General features: G+C 41.5%; 1 protein-coding gene across 1 annotated transcript in view; it reads right to left on the reverse strand.

The window, feature by feature from the left end:
• fer1l6 (fer-1 like family member 6) overlaps positions 1-7,605 on the reverse strand; it is a 54,041-nt gene extending 46,436 nt beyond the window's left edge. The window contains exons 1-10 of the mRNA XM_078286017.1: positions 7,566-7,605; positions 6,128-6,213; positions 5,336-5,447; positions 3,974-4,028; positions 3,472-3,603; positions 2,936-2,998; positions 2,561-2,639; positions 2,150-2,306; positions 993-1,179; positions 1-20 (exon numbers count right to left, since the gene is read on the reverse strand). The exon at positions 1-20 is cut by the window's left edge and continues 82 nt beyond it. Coding sequence (XP_078142143.1) covers positions 1-20; positions 993-1,179; positions 2,150-2,306; positions 2,561-2,639; positions 2,936-2,998; positions 3,472-3,603; positions 3,974-4,028; positions 5,336-5,447; positions 6,128-6,213; positions 7,566-7,600 — 926 coding nt within the window. The 5' untranslated portion in view covers positions 7,601-7,605. The remainder of the gene's footprint in view (positions 21-992; positions 1,180-2,149; positions 2,307-2,560; positions 2,640-2,935; positions 2,999-3,471; positions 3,604-3,973; positions 4,029-5,335; positions 5,448-6,127; positions 6,214-7,565) is intronic.
• Between the last annotated feature and the right edge of the window lie 9,895 nt (positions 7,606-17,500).

The following is a 17,500-nucleotide window of genomic DNA, read 5'->3' on the forward strand; positions in this document are numbered from 1 at the left end:
TTCTGGGTGGAGGTACGACCCTGAAGAAGAGAAGAGAAGAGAAGAGAAGAGAAGAGAAGAGAAGAAGATGAGAGAAGACAAGAAACGAAGAGAAGACGAGAAGACAAGAGAAGAAAAGTCAGATGAGAACATAAGATAAGAAAAGACAAGAGAAGACAAGAAAAGAAGGAGAGAAGACAAGACAAGAGAAGAAAAGACAAGAGATTGCAAAAAAAGAGAAGAGAAGACAAAAAAGGGAAAAGAACAAAAGAGATAAGACAAGATGAGAAGACAAGAGAAGAGGACAACAGAGAAGAGAAGAAAAGACAAGACGACAAAAACAGAGGACAAAAAAGAGAAGAGAAGACAAGACAGGAGAAGAGAAGAAAAGACAAGGGATGGCAAGAAAAGAAAGAAGAGAAGACAAAAAAGGGAAGAGAAGAAAAAAGAAGACAAGAGAAGACAAGAGAAGAGAAGAAGATGAGAGAAGACAAGAAACGAAGAGAAGACGAGAAGACAAGAAGAAAAGTCAGATGAGAATATAAGATAAGAAAAGAAAAGACAAGAGAAGACAAGAAAAGAAGACAAGAGAAGACAAGACAAGAGATTGCAAGAAAAGAGAAGAGAAGACAAAAAAGGAAAAGAACAAAAGAGATAAGACAAGATGAGAAGACAAGAGGACAACAGAGAAGAGAAGAAGAGACAAGATGACAAAAAAGAGGACAAAAAAGAGAAAAGACAGAAGAGAAGAAAAGATAAGGGATGGCAAGAAAAGAGAGAAGAGAAGACAAAAAAGGAAGAGAAGAAAAAAGAAGACAAGAGAAGAACCAGTGAGCTAATCAAAGATCTTTAATGTTGTATAAAAGCCGTAACGCCCTTGAAGATGTTCTTTACTGAGGTTATGGGACTTCAGTGCTGTACCTTGTACCTACTGCATCACTACTGTACAGATAATGCGGGTAAAGAATCTAGCTTGTAGATAGTGTGTATAACTGGTTTTACTGTGAACCCACCACCTGTTTGAAGAAGCTGACCACTACGTATGGGTCTATGAGCGCTGTGTTGTCGCCTATGAAGGCCTTGGTGACGTTGGCCATGATGCTGGAGTTGTTTCGGGGAAGGCCTTCAGCCCGGTACACCTTCACGTAGAACCGGGCCCAGGGCCGCTCGGAGGGGAAGCCCTCCGGCACCAGCAGGTTCCTGGGCAGAAGAACAACACGGCGACGCACAAACTCATTAAACTCAGCTCAAATTGATTTATGAAGCCTTTCAGCAGGTTTGTCACAAAGCGCTTTACAGAAAACAAAGGTCACAAATAACAAACAACAAGCAAATCTTTAAACGCCTCTAAGACGTGGAGGATAGAGATGTCAGTATTATCTAAAAACAACAAAGTGTCATCTGCATATAATGAGATGTGATGACTGTGGCTATCAATCAAAATTGGGGAGATAGAGATATTCTGTCTAATGGCTTGTGCGAGTGGTTTAAGGGATAAACAGAATAAATTGGGTGAAAGTGGACAACCCTGCAACTTAACTCAAGCCTTTCAAAAGCCTTCTCTTTGCCAAGTGAAAGGGAGATTATCAGTTAAATTAACAACACAGTAGTCTGCACATACTGTCAGATGCAAGGCGTCCTTTGATAAACCGCGTCTGGGTTACTGATCAAAGATTTGGTAAAGGCTTCTAATCTTAGGAAAAAGACTAACTTTAGAAGAAATACCTATTGCTGTTACAGCTCTACAAAAACATAAAAAGCCAGGAGTAGATCAGCTGCCAGAGCCTTGAACATTGGGATCTAATTGGTCCTCTCATTCTTGATTCTTTTAACTACACCATCCAATCAGGTGGCTTTCATGGAGATCAAAGGTAGCCCTGTTTCTTCTACTGAAGAAAGGGCAGGACTCATTGGATAGTTCCATTTACAGGCAATAAGCCTCATTTGCTGTGACCAAAAGTTGTACGGTTTGCCTTTTCATAACAATTCTTGTGTTTAATACTTAAGCACTAACAGTTGAGGTTTGTACGAGTCATCAACAATCACACGTGTTGGGTGCCTTGATTGCTCAGTGGGTTAAAGCAAACAAAATACCCATGATGCTGTAGGTTCAATTCCAACTCACAACCTTTGTCTCTCTCATCGCATTTAGAAAAAAGATGGGTCGTACTTGTCTATCTGCTCCTCGGCGTCGCTGGCTTTCTGTCCCGGCTGCACGGCCTCTCCCTTCCCCGACACGCTGATGTCACACTTCACGTAACCTTTGACCCCGGTGCTGAGGTCACCGGGGTTGGTGAGCACCGCCCACTTATTGGTGAACTCATGACCTGAGGGAGAGAGAGAGAGAGAAAGAGGAGAGAGTAACCTCTGGGTGGGGAAGTGAATGAGTAACACTCCTAGCTCCGTCAAGAATTATCATCGCAGTTCCCTTGAGCAAGGCACTTCCCCCAGCTGGTCCAGTGGAGCTGCCCAGTGGAACCAGTAGAAGACTGTGGTGAGGGTGAGGCTCTGCTCACCTTCCCTACAGGTAAATAAAGGCAGTGCGGTGGGTGTGGTCAGTGGTCATCAGTCTGTCAGTTACCTGGCTGTTTGTACACCGTCCCTACATCCAACTTAAAGGAGCCGATACAGAAACTCCTCAACATCTTAGAGTGCATCACCTGGAGAGAGAGAGAGAGAGAGATAGAGAGAGAGAGAGAGAGAGGGAGAGAGAGAGAGAGGGAGAGAGAGAGAGAGAGAGAGACAAAGAGAGAGAGCGAGAGAGAGAGGGAGCGAGAGAGAGAGAGAGAGACAAAGAGAGAGAGAGAGAGACAAAGAGAGAGAGAGATAGCATCTCACATTTACTTTTCATATTCCAGTGTACACATACAGAATCTAAAGTAAATACTGTATGTGACTCACAGACTTGATGGTGATGACATCATCCAGGAAGCAGCTAGCTGCTGTTTCTACTCACCGACAGTTTGATGACTTTGTCGAAGAAAACCTCTTGATGGGCGAAGAAGTCAAACACAAAGTACTGATGGAAAGCAAAGAGAGAGAGTTAGATTTATTTATGAAGAGCTTTTGACAAACAGGTTTATCACAGAATGCTGCACACAAAGATAAAGACGAGAATAAACTTGTTCTTTCTGTTTTACTGATCTTTGTCATTGTTCATTTTTATTTTTCTTGGTTGTGAAGCACTTTGTAACTTTGTTTTGAAAAGTGCTATATAAACAAAATATATATATATATATTTATTTTAAAATATATAGATTTTTGTTATCAACTTCACTGTTGAGAAAGACACATAATAAACTGTTTGAGGTGTTAATCAACTGTGTAAATGACAAATGAAGACTTATCGGTGACTAGCCATCAATCATTACATAATTATTTATTCAATAACAGAATTCAATATACTGTGAAATGATTTAGTATAATCAGAAACAACTTTTTGGTGTTTACACATTTCAACCTACATGCGTGCATCACTGTCTTTCTTCCTACCTCATTGTAGAAGGGAGCGTTGGTTCCTTCTTTGACCGTCGTCTGTTTCTTCTCGTCTCCGACCTCGATCACGACACTGGGGTCGATGTTTTCTCCCACCAGCTGCCTGGCCTCCGTGATGTTAACGGCAATCTGACAGAGAGACAAAAATTATCTTTGGAAAATTTAGCTGGAAAATACTCTAAAGATGGTTTTGAGAGTTCTGAGATTTAGCCCCATGCAAGCCAAAGAAAAGATTGGTTTAATATTTATCTTTCAACTTAAAGGGGTAATAAGTACGATTTTTACTCTCCCACAGCACAAAATGACGAAAAAAATATATATCTGGGGGGTTGATCAGGTTGTTGATCAATTACAAATGACTCAATGATTATTTGGTCAGCTGCTGAAATTTCTGGCTTTCTGGAGTTTCAAGACACTCCCGATCTGAATTGAATATAACATGTAATCCAAACACAGAGCAGCGGCATGCTTCCTCTCTCATCAGACAGCGTGTCGTTACCTGGAAGCTCTGCGGTTTCCTCTCGCTGTCCTGGACGTGAGTTTTCAGTTTGGCCCTGTGGAGGTTTTACTGTAGAGGTCAGAGTCTAACACTGACCGTCATTTACACACACAGAAGTACAGTCTACAGAAATATACAGAAATACACAGTAACAGTGATTCATACTCAGTGATGTTTTGGTATAAAAGAGGATGGACTGTGATCTCTAGTCAGTCTGATCATCATCACGCTAACAACCACCAAAAAATCAGCAAAGTATGCTTTCTGTTTCCTAAAATACCCTTCATTTAGCTAACTACCTTATTAGTTTGATCCTATTTACTATAAATATTTATATCGGCCTAAAACGGAGGGTAAACTACGACCTCCACTTGGTGATCAGCCACCAATACAAACAAATACAGTTTACACAAAAGCATTAATTCATGATTTTTCCCCTTAAAGATATTATATCGTCATATACAGCATACTGTTGCTATCAGGTGAAAACCCTGTATCTCCCAAATGTTTCCAAATGTTTCAGGAATTAAGAAATTAGACGGACCACCATGCATCTGTGAGTTTCCAGTTGGTTTTAAAGGGTTTTATAAGAGCAATTTTCTCAACCCATAGAGGAGAGTGTCCTTCAGTTGAAGTGAAAACATGAAAATGAAAAATTGTTGTTACAAGGTTTTCACACGACAACTGCAGTATACATGTATCATATCGTATCGTATTGTACAGCAGTGGTTCTCAACGTGGGGTCCGGGGACCACCAGGGGTCCTTCAGGGGGTTCCAGGGGGTCCCCAGCAAATTGATGAAGTGTTAAACTTCACCATTAGGCTACTTCATTTACAAGAAGTCACAATTAGAGAATGTAGAAGAATAACTGTTCTGATCATAGTTTCTCTGTTATCTCTCTACCTACAATACAGATAGTCATGGAGTTCTGGACAAAATCATATCTAACAATAAAATATTCTCAGATTTGGGTCCGAGACACAAAATCTCATCAAATGGGGGTCCGTGGCCCTAATGTGGACTAAATTAGGGTCCTTGATATGAAAAAGGTTGAGAATCACTGTTGTACAGTATCGTATCATATTGTATCATACAGTATTATATCGTACAGAATTGTATCGTATCCTATCATAGCGTATCGTACAATATCATACAGTATGGTACAGTATCGTATCGTATCACATTATAAGAAGCAATTATTACATTTATTAACCCTGACCCTAAGTCATCAACAGTCTGAATAGTGTTTGATGGTTATTTGTCAAAATGGGTAAAATCCCTGAAGTCATCAATCTGTCCAACAAGATACTGGTCTCTGTAGATAATCCTGAACCTGAACCAGTTCAGTTCTTCCCTCCTACCTCTTGTTCTTTGGTTTTATTCTGGTTCTGACAGCAGAACTTCCTGGTTGATCTTCAGCGCTTCCTCCTTCCAGCAGAGGAGTCGACTCAGGGGCGAGCTCCGCCTCGCTGTCTGCACACACACACACACATACACACACACACACACACACACACACACACATACACACACACACACACACACACACACACGCACACACACATGCACAATGGTGTTTCCATGGTTTCACTGTCTTAATCACATTTTTGTGTGTATGTGAATGTGCCCCCCACCCCCCACCGCCAACACACACACACACACACACACACACACACACATACACACGCACACACACACACACACACACACACACACACACACACGCATGCACAATGGTGTTTCCATGGTTCCACTGTCTTAATTACATTTTTGTGTGTATGTAAATGTGCCCCCCACCCCCCACCGCCAACACATGCACACACACACACACACAGTCTCACCTCCTCACTGTAGTTTCATACTAGTTACATTGGGACACTCCCATCCATTTGTATTGGTGAATGTTAACGGATGGCTCTGCTGCATCACAGCTGACATGACTGCAGTGTACAGTATCACTTCCTGTTGTTTATTTCTCAGCAGAAAGTCAGACATACAGAGACATGTGACTGTTTGACAAGGGTTCGTCCAAACCACGGTAACACAGCTGGAGCGCAGGGCAGCAAGCATCACTGTGTTATAAAGCTAAGACTGTGTGTGTGTGTGTGTGTGTGTGTGTGTGTGTGTGTGTGTGTTTGCTTTCCAGGCCTTACCCAGAGCTCCTTTGTTTGCCAGAACCAGGCCTGTGTTGACTTTCTTCTTCTTCTTCACTTTCAGGCCAAACATCCCCTTGGCCTTCCTGCTCACAGTCGAAGAAAAAGACTTTCAATCAATCAAACTTTATTTATATAGCACATTTCTTACATAACTATGCGACGCAATGTGCTTCACAGAAAGTCAAATAATTGCAATTTAAAATTAAAATAAATAGATAAATAAACAGGAAAAGAACAAACAGTACAAATGTTTAAACATTGCAGAAAAATGAAAAGACTAGATTTATTCATTCTGGTGTTTTAAAACAGCAGGAGAGTCGACTCAGTTTGAAAACAGGCGTTTAAAGAGAGTTACTCAGGCTTTTCCTTCTCTTACTGCTGCTCTCCCTGTCTCTCCACACACACACACACACACACACACACACACACACACGCACACTCTAGAGTTGGTTCAATTCACTTTCAGCTCAGTCAAGTCAGGAAATAGATTTTTTCAACTTACAACAGACAAATCATCAATAATTGTTTTCATTATTTTGGATCATCGGATCCAAATTGGGTCCTTTTTTTCCCCCGCATAATGAGTAGGATTTTTTTCTGTTTATATTTGGACTTGAATTGAGAGTATCTCGGATAGATGAATGAATGAATGAATAGATAGATCAATGAACGAATTAATAAATGAATGAATGAATGAATGAATGAATGAATGAATGAATGGATGGATGGATGGATGGATGGATGAATGCTCTAATGGTTTCCAGTGAGCAGATTCCTCCTGATGCCAACATACAAATATTAAAAACAGAAACATAAAACCAAATACAAACCAGTCAACACAAGTTTGCTTCTGCTGCTGTAGTTTAAAAAGGTACAGCAGCAACTTTTTGCAGCAATTCAGTTGGGCAACCTGGCCGGAGATCTGAACAGTTATCTGATATGAAATATCTCATCACAGAGACTCTGTCTTTGTCTTTCATTTGAGTTTATTCTCATTTATATCCTTTCTTACCTTTTTTTACTCTTTGTGCTCCAACCTACTCCTCTTTTCTTTGCTGCAGTAATGATCCAATTTCCCATTGGGAATCAATGAATTTCCATTTTTTTTTACACAATATTTTTATATACTACTTCTCTATTTCCTAAATGTTTGTATTTATTTTTATTCCTATTCCCTAAATTTCTATTTTTATTCCTATCTCCTGCTCTACTCCTATAATTGTATGCGTCATGTTTAATGTGAGCAGACCACAGAGTCCAATTATGTGCAAACTTATTTATAAATAAAACTGATTCTGGTTCTGATCTTACAAGGATTGCCAAATGGACCAAATAGATTTAGTCAGCATAGTGAGCTCGAAGGAGCAAAAGATTCAGGTAAAACAGTGAAGTTGCTGGTAAAGTTGCCCGTCTGCATTGCCTCAGAAAGTCTCACCGGTGGAGCGTCGCAGGACTGTCAGCAGGATCCATTCCTTCAGGTATCCAGTTCACAGCTGAAGACTTCTCTTCCTCCTCAGAAACAGCTTTCCTCCGGTTGCTCTTCTGACTTCTTCTTGTTTCTCTGAGTGTTTTTCGGCGTTTGAAAGCGTCAGAGGCTTCGGCGTCTTCTCATCTCTCTCTGCTGAGGCGAAGCCGTCGGTCCTGTCCGGGTCGAGGCTGGGTAACGCAGCACGCCGTCTCCTCCGTCGGACTGTCTGAGGTGTGGACAGACTCTTTCACATGCAGAGTCAGACTGAGGTCTCTTGTCCCTTCCTCCTCCTCAAGAACTAACCTGTCCTCTAGAAACTCTCCGTCCTTTCCCTTCTCTCTCATTGGATATGACTGTAAATACAGATTTAACCAAATATCCCTCAAGCTCACTCTCTGTACCTGCCCTCTAATTCCAAAAGAATAACTTGATCTTGACTCGGTTCCTCCCTCCTCGCTCTAAAGAAAATAATCCTTTCTCTTCCCTTGTTTGCCTTGTTGCGGCTCCGGCGGTTCGGTGTTGTGTTGGTTTGTGGTTTAGGTGAAGGGACCAGCCCTTCTCGCTCCAGTTGGACTGAAGAGCCAGATCACATGCTTCAGAGAGAAGTCTACATCGATGCTTCTCAGGACACCCAGCATGTTCTGGTCGGTTCATTTCCCTCCTTTGGTTCAGTTGGTTTGTCCAGGTGAACGATGACCCTTTGACCTCTGGTGGCACCAAATAACGGCAGCAAGAGTCTCAGTCCTCTAACAAGAGAACTGCAACTCCAACTACAGGAAACCACCCCGAAACACAAGGGATTATGGGTAGAAGGAGACGGAAAGCCTAGCAGAACAAAATTAAGTCTGGACTGCTGCTCATATTCAGCTGTTTCTTCATGTGTTCTGAACTGGTGTGAACACCACAGAAGAAGAGACAGACAAGTCCATCAAGTTAAAGTGACAGGATGACAGGTTCAAACTCTGTCCAATCAACAAGCTGCTGGTGAGTCATGTGACCTTTGTTTACAAGCCCTGGTTGGCTTGTGATTGGTCAGTTTGAACCTGAACGAATCAAATACAGAAATACAACAAAGGAAACTTTCCCACTCTGGTTCAGACTGAAGAACACCAGCTGAGTGTCGGGAGTTTGCTGCTTGTGGGTCCAACATGACAAGAGGACTAGCATGTTGTAATGAGACCGGTGTCCAGGTTGACTGGGTGTCATGAAACTGAATTATTGAGCGTATGAAGGATGCTAATGACAAAGACTATTGTCTCAATACGACATAATGAGATCATACTGTCACTCATACCACTTGAACTAATACTAATCCACTCTTACTAATCCACAAACACCAGGAGATCATTTGATCAGTGTTATGGGGGAGCAACATGACTTTCCCTCTATTTCTATACATATAGAGTCAAAGATGTTTAATGAAGATGTTGCTCAAGTTATTACATTTTCTAAACTCCATCCTTTTCTCCAGTCGGTTTCAGATTAACTCCACGAAACGCATCACAGCGGAACGACTGAAATCCGTCCAATCAGGGTCCAGTTTGCAGCATCTGAACTGGAAAAGCCTCCACTCAGCAGGTTTAACCTCATTTGAATCAGACCAAATTTGTCGGCCAATCAGGAGCCAGTATTGTTACGACTCAGTCTTCACATTCATTCAGTTTAACTTAGCTTAGCTTTGAACTAAAGTACATTTATATGAAGAACTTTACTCTGCTCCTGAGACAGAGGAGAGTTGAAAACTGAAACATACGGAGCCTTTAATGAGTTTCCTCAGTTTGGGTCCCGAACTGAAAAGGTTCAAGGACCCGTGAAAAACAGAACATAACTATAAAACCCGACGGGCGGCTCAAGTTTAAAGATGAACAGCGTAACCAAAGCACAGAGTCGTTCGCCTACCTGAGTTTGGGATCCATTATTCCAGTCAGAGGTTCGCCTCGCAGGTCTGAGTGGAAGGTGATGTTCGCACACACAGCGCCGAGTGACGATCTGATCGGAGCTTCAACTATTTGTTCAGAGGATGAAGCTGTAAAACTGAGGCAGCATGTGGCGGCCGGACAGTTTACCTGCCTGAGGATTTATGAGCCGGCTCTAAAAATAGACGAGTCCTAAAGAGAGAGTGTTGTAATCTGGGAAATAATTTCATTTCCCTGTTGAGACTTAGTTAGGATAAGATAATGTATGTATCAAATATCCTTCTATAACTTATTCTTCTTATCGGTATTACTGAAATGGTTAGCAGCATATGTTACATAACTCCACAATTGTTTATATTCTATTTTATCGATTTTATTGTTTTGTTATTTTTTATTATTTCTACTGCTTTTATCACTTATTTTATATTCTATTTGTGTGGTTATGTTCTATTTTCTTTTTCCCATGAATCTTATTACTTTTGCTGCTACAGTGAACTCATTTCCCCATAAAGATCAATGAAGTGTCATATTATTATTATTATAGGTTTCTGTGTGTGTGTGTGTGTGTGTGTGTGAGTGTGTGTGTGTGTGGGCTGGTGATCATGTGACCAGGATGTATGAAACTGGCAGAACGAACAAACCCACCCCTGGTAAACAGAGCAGCGGCCCAGATCACACCCAGACAACCGGCCCGTCAGGATGAAGAGACACGACTGACGGACTTCAGTTAGCTCACATCAGACCAGAAGGGAGACCAAGTCAGCTTCACTCGAGTCCCAAGTCAGTCTCAAGTCTTCAGGCTCAAGTCCAAGTCAAGTCCAAGTCATTAATGTCAAGTCTCAAGTCTAAATGTAGAACAGCAAGTCAAGTCAGAACAAATCAAGAGTCCAGTATCAATTTAATATCTTAAAGAAAACTAAATATCTAGGACTTTTCAATGCAATATGGTTTTAATAGGATAAAAACTTGGTAAGAGCATCATGAGTTTGATTTCTATAATCAGTTTCAACTTCAATAAATTCAATCATTCCATACAAATTCAGAAAACAGAATTTAAATTCAGTCGTCCGCTGGAACAAATCTCATCACTTTCAATCTAAGTCATTTACACAAACACAAGATCTCTTCTCCGATGGATTTCTCCCTGTATGATTGTTGAACGTCTCTCGGTGCAAAATGGCGGCTCTAGAAAGAAGCCCTCGCTCTTTGATTCTGAGGGACTGACACCAAAACCTGACGTTTACCGCTGATGTTTTACATCCTGAAACATTTTCTCATATCAAACTCCACTGTAGCTGCTGGAAACATCTGGAGGTGACGTCACCTCGTCTACGATTGGCCGGTTATCCACCAAGAAGAGAAACACAACAAACTACTGGATGGAGCCAGGAATACTGGATTTTAGCCCTTCCCATAATGCTTTGCTTTACCAGTTGTTCCTGCCGACTGCCGTTCAGTCGCACTGAAGAGAGTAATCCTGTTGCTGTAACTTAATAAAGTGACTGTAAACAACTAAATCAGTGTTAATATGACGGATCGGACATTACGAAACACCAAGAACTGTTACTGAAGATCAGCCGAGACGAGATATGCAGTCCGATAACTGTTCGTCTCATCTTCTCTCCTCTCACACACACACACACACACACTCCTGCAATTCTATCGTGAATCTTGCAAATAACAGAGGAGATATCAACATAAACTGGTATTAAAATAGTAAAAGCACGCCAAACAAAAGAGTCTCTCTCTCCCACTCACTTCTCGTGAATCTTGAAATTACCATAACATATATTCAACATAAACTCAAAATGAATAGCCTAACTTAATATTCCAAGCGGTATTCTAATTCAGAAGCATTTTTTAAACGAGAACACCTGTATTCTGAAACTGCTATTTATGCGAAACAAATGATCACTGTACAATCGATCGCTGTGCCCTATTAAGTGCTTACTTGTGCGAGAGAGAGAGATCGGATTGCATATACATTTAAAATCCATTCCAACAAATTAATTCCAAAGAATTAAACGTAGCGTTTGTTTACCTCGTCCACTCACTGATGTGTTGTGACATCATCCACGCTTTTCTTCTTCAGCTGATCACAACAGACGCCCGACAGATTAAACACATCATGTCAGACCACTAGAAACTGCAAAACGTAACTTAAAATGTAAATAGATGACTTTATAATTCATGATTGACTCATAGAAGACTGTCACTGCCATCTCCCCTCAGTATAAAGACTGAGAGCCTCAACTGGACAAAACTGACAAACTACAGAGTTCTTCTCAGCTCAGATCACCGATGTATCAGTCCATTAACTTTGGATCAAATCAGAATCAATAACGTTATGTAAGATAATCCGTTGTGGCCAAATATATCAGTATAAGATGCACTGTAGCGTGAATGCAGCTTTACTAACGTCGGCTAGCTCCCTAGCTCCTAGCTAACCTGCTAACTGAGACCAAACATCTCAGTAATCTGAAATGAGTCTCAGCTGATCTTCAGTAACAGTTCTCGGTGTTTCGTAATGTCCGATCCGTCATATTAACACTGATTTAGTTGTTTAGTCACTTTATTAAGTTACAGCAACAGGATTACTCTCTCTTCAGTGCGACTGAACGGCAGTCGGCAGGAACAACTGGTACAGCAAAGCATTATGGGAAGGGCTAAAATCCTCTGTGCAAGAGTTTTAGGGGGGATTTTTCCTTTAAGGCTGTGACACATGGGTAATATTTTGACATTATCTGTCTGCAGAGATGTGGATTAACTACTGGGATAAATTAGTGTGAATGACATAGAGTGCTAATGTAAGAAATGTACAACTTTTCCAAAATGTTGCTCAGTGGTAGTCAGTTTATTCTCTCTTGAACGTCCTTCAGATTCAAATCTTTATATTGCAAAACCAAACTTTTGTGTCTCTCAATTAGTAATTAACTAACTAATTAGTATTAACTATTCCTTCTAACTTCTGATGCTTGAAAACAGAGAAAATTAGGTTTTTCTTCTCAGGGAAGGAGCAAAATTGCAGCAATAGTTCAGCAGCATGTTGTAAAAGTGAAACTTCAACAATGTCCACTTCTGTATATCCATTTAAATAAAAAAGTTACCTGAAGTCCATCATTTCGTATCTGTAACCTATGGAGGAAGCAGGCTGTAATCGACTCGCCTGCTGTACAAACCTTTAAAAAGTACCATGAAAAGTAGCATGATCATTATCTTGGAAAAAAACTCCTCAAATACACCGTGAAGAAACACCAGCGGCCATAACTGTTTGCAAAATAAGCTCAAAGTTTTACCTGTGTATCTCGACTTGAATGTATTCAATATCAAGGACTGCAGTGTTTGTGCCATATTGATCATCTCTGGATTTTTACATCAGTCATAAAGCAAATTTAAAAGTATCTGGGAGGATGTCAGATTTTTTTTAACCTTTATTTCTCCAGGGAAGGTGAACAGAGCTCCATGCTGTTCACACTCCTCTGTGTTGGGATTTTTGGATCCTGCTTGCCAATCGTTCTGTTATTAAAATGGTTGAAATAATGTAAGTAGAAATGGCATATAGGGAATTTATTACATATTTTAACACATTAGGCTAGAGATTTTTTTTTCATTGCAGCTTCAAAACATCAGAATCATCTCAACTAATGAAGAAATGCAGAATAGAGAAACCTGAAAGCAGAAATAATCCATATTAGCGTTGGACGTAGTTAAAGGCATGAAGATCATTTTACACCTCTATTCATTTTCATGTTAGACTGAAAGGGGGCGGGGCCAGAAACTGTATTTGGGCACGCATTCGAGGACAATACAGTTCAACACATTCATACTGGGAGCTGCCCAGTGCAACCACTGTCTTCTACTGGTGGCCACTGAGCAGCAACACTGGACCTTCAAGTGCCTTGCTCAAGGGCTCCTTGGTGGTAGATATCGAGGGAGGGGAGAGTGTTTCTCTTTCGCTTTCCCTTCCCATATTGTCCCAGCTGCTCTGGGATCCAAACCAGCGACTTTCCAGTCACCAGCCTGCTTCGCTAACCTCTAGGTGACCGCCGCCTGTTTTTATGAGATCGGCCTCCATCTTGTTTTCTTCAGTCTTGACAGAATGATCTCTCAGAAATATCTGGAAAATATAAAATAAGAAAACTTATAAGAACAGAGGAAAAGTTAACAGTGAGCTCCAGCTATGACCACTAGGGGGGAGGAGTGTACAGCAAACATTTTGTTCCAAATAATTCATATTGTTCAGTGGCAGCAGTTTCATTAGCGGAAATCGTTTCCCATGTGTAGAAAATGTCTGATGATCTGGGAACTAAGCCAAACTGTTGAAAACACTGATAATGGTCATGAAATTTTGTGAAATGAGCATTAAGTCTTAAAATACAAATAAGGATCTCCTTGCATGAAAAGTGAGAGAAATGTATTCCCCCACCAGGAAAGGATCAGGTGACAGGAGACATGACTAGAACCAGGAAGTAGTTTAACATTGAAATAGGGTGGTGGAAAGTAAGAGATGGGCGTTACGGTCAGAAATGAATGGGGGCTTGGGTTAAAAATGCTCTTGAAAGTTCATAAAATGCCCATGAAATTAGAAATTAGCGATCAAAACTTTGATAATTAGGAGTACACTTTTTTGAGGAAGCCATTATGACCGGATGATTCTTCCCAGTCCGTTCTGGCTGAGAAAAATGGAGCGGCTTTTGATCAGAAAACAACCAAGTATGCAGCCTGAAGCAGTATGTCTATGTGATGGTGTGTTACAATACCAAAACATACCAAAACCATACCGAAATGTCCTTAAAAATCAGATCAAGGAGGCAAAAATTGCTGTCTAAAAAAGTTAATTTCTTACTCCGACCACTCAGATTCAATTCCCAACTCATGCCAATCAGTTTTCGACTGAGTTTTCACTTTCAGTGAATGCTTTTCTTATTTAACCATGACCAAAACCTTACGATAAGCTTAACCAAAGTTTTAGTTGCCTAAACCTAACCCATACCTTAGCCAAAGTTGTTTTAATTGCCTAAACTTAACCACTAACTAACCTTTTCTAACAGCTGAAGATGTTGTGTCCGATTCGTGCTGTTGCCACATAATCCTTTCATGATGGAGAAACGTAATCTCGACATTATTTGAGTCCACAACAAGTAGTCTGCGTTTCAGAGTTCGTGCTCATTTCGCAAAATTGTCTTGAGTCTGTGTTGGGGTATCAACAGAAAGATCATCAAGTCGTGAAAAGTTGTCTTTTGGATATAAGAGGGTTCAGCAGTACACCGACAACGTGCTTCACTCTGGTTTACTAGAACTACAGATGACAGACCAGTCAGCACACTGTCTAATGCTAAGCTGTTTCATCTAGACTCACACACACTCTGATGCCGTGTTCACATCATACCAGAAGAAGAGGAAGAACATCTTGTTGGTGTTCTTGGAAGTGTTCACATGTCTAACTTGTTGGAACGCTCACATCCAAGATGGCGATCATAAGACCAACCAAATTGTTGTGTTCCTTCTTGTCATCATAAGGTATTTTACAATCAACCAATGTTCCTCGACCTCAAGGAGCAAAGGAAACCAACATTGGTGGATTTGCTGTCAGGTTTTCCCCGTGTTGATACACTTCCACAATTTGTGATGCAAAGTGGGAGATATCGGAGCCCACAAAACATTCCCAGAAGACTTGTAATCACCACTAGAAGGCTGACGTGAACATTTGTTCCCAGTTGGCAGTTCATATTTACAGTAAATCCAGTATGACGTGAACGCGGCATAATGACATGCTGACAGAGGTCAAGAATCACAGAGTGGAGATTCTTGGTTTGGGAGGACTTTAGCCCAACATGTCAAATCACTTTTGTTTACTTTTGCTCCGTTAAGTTTTGTTTATTAAAATGGAAAAAGAAAAAATAACCTTGGACACAAACAGAGGGAGACATGGTTTTACATCAGGTCTGACATGTCGGGCAAGAAAAGACCCGTCTATCTGACTGACAGAAAGACAAACATACATGTGGCTAATTCAAGGCTCAAGCTTGACTAGACTGTCTGCAAAAGACGACATCTTTTGACATCTTTTTCATTCCCAAAATGCAAAGCGTTAAAATGAACACTTGAGTTTCAGTTTGGATATGAATCAACAGATGTGTGAGGATAGCATCTAATTCAATGCAAATTTCTCTCACACTGCAAACGGAGTCGGAACTTGACAAGAAAAGACACATGAAACATTTTCAATCCATCAATCAAAATTCAACACTAAACTGAGTGGGACAATTTTTTAACTGATTCAGCAAATGGACTTAACCAGGCAAGCTGACTAGGAATACATTCTCATCAACAGCAACGATGTGGAAAAGCACTAAGCGAGCAACTTGTTCATACAGTATCTAACACCGGGGATGATAGAGAGGTAAATCACTACCGTCATTTTCCATCTGTCCAGGTTGGGACAACACCTATTTGTGTTGTTTTTCAGCACGTTATCAACAACGTCTACTGATGGGGCAGCAGGGTGGCGGAGGGAGCAGGGAGTCAGTCCTTCACCCGGAGGACCTTGGTTCAAACCCCCTATCAGGTCCAAGAGAGGCTCTTTCTCAATATACGTTCTTGTGTCCTCCATGATGCGTTTTACATAATATCTAATCACTGAAGTACGATTCAAAAGCATGCAAGGATGGAGGACGGATACAGATCCTGGAATTTTACTTGGCAACCGAGGAAGCACTGGGTGGAGACTGGACCAGTGAGAACGAATGGGACGCCCCGAGATTCACTGTGAGAACGACGCATTACATCTGACCAGCGGTGTGGTCTACAGTACAGAGGCGGGTGGAACGGGTGGGAAAATGAACGGCTGTGTGTCGAGCGTCGAGCACACAGTCCATCTCAAACTGCAAGGAAGCTTCTCTGTTCACTTTCATGAGAAAATCGCTCTGTTCAAGACAACTTGGGACACAAGTATTGATTTGGCCTTCTTGGATTTGATAATCATCCAGAGTTTGCTTATAGCTGCGACCGACCATGTGCCATTGAGGCCCAAGAGTCACTACAGCAGCTGATTTGACACCTTCTACCAGAGAGGAGCGGGAACTAATCAGTGAAATACCTGGTGTAATGATTGGTTGGAATGAAAACCTGCAGGCTCTTGGTGCCTCGATGATACACGATTGAGAACCACTGCCCACCGGGGATCAATAAAGTATTAAAATACATTATTAGCATATACTGTGTTGGAAAAAAAACAAAAACATGTGCTGTCCCAAACTAGACACACTGATGTGTTGACAGTGAGTCTGTTTTCTCTCAAATTTTCCCTAAAATAATGGAAGATGCATGCTATAATTTATGTGTGCGAGCTGAGATCGAATCTCATTTTCCCTCCTCTCAAATCATCCCCTCGGAGAAGCTGCAGATGGACAACGAGATGAAGCAGAGAGGCCATGTGGCCTCAGGGAGAAGAGAAGAGAAAGGATGCAGGCTCAGACAAGCGGCCATTTCCAGTCTAGTTCGGGCTTCCTACCTGGCGTGGGGGGGTCGGAGACAGGCTAAGAGGTGTCGGTGCCTTCAGATGAGGAGAACTTGGAGTAGGGTGAAGCTGGCTGATTGGTGGGTGCAGGAGGTTTAGGAGAAGGAGGTGGGCGGTTGTCTTCAGAGGAGGTGGCAGGTTGATTAGCACAAGGTTTAAGAGGTGGTTGTTTGATTTTGGAGGAGCACAAGGCTTTAGAGGAGTTGGTTGGTTCATTTTGGAGTAGAAGGAGGTTTCAGAGGAGGTGGATGGATGATTGGTAGGAGAACAAGTTCTCAGAGAAGGTTTCAGAGGAGCAGTTTGGTTGATTTTGGAGGAGCAGGAGGTTTAACGAGGAAAGCTATAGTTGGTAGGAGCACAAGGCTTCAGAGAAGGAGATTGGTTTGTTGGTTGGCGGTGGATGGACAGCTGGAAGGATCAGGAGGAGGTTGGATGTCGGTGGAGAGTAAGAGCAGGAAATTCCAGAA

This window comes from Centroberyx gerrardi, chromosome 10 (assembly GCF_048128805.1).
Source record: "Centroberyx gerrardi isolate f3 chromosome 10, fCenGer3.hap1.cur.20231027, whole genome shotgun sequence".
NCBI classification, from domain to species: Eukaryota; Metazoa; Chordata; class Actinopteri; order Beryciformes; family Berycidae; genus Centroberyx; species Centroberyx gerrardi.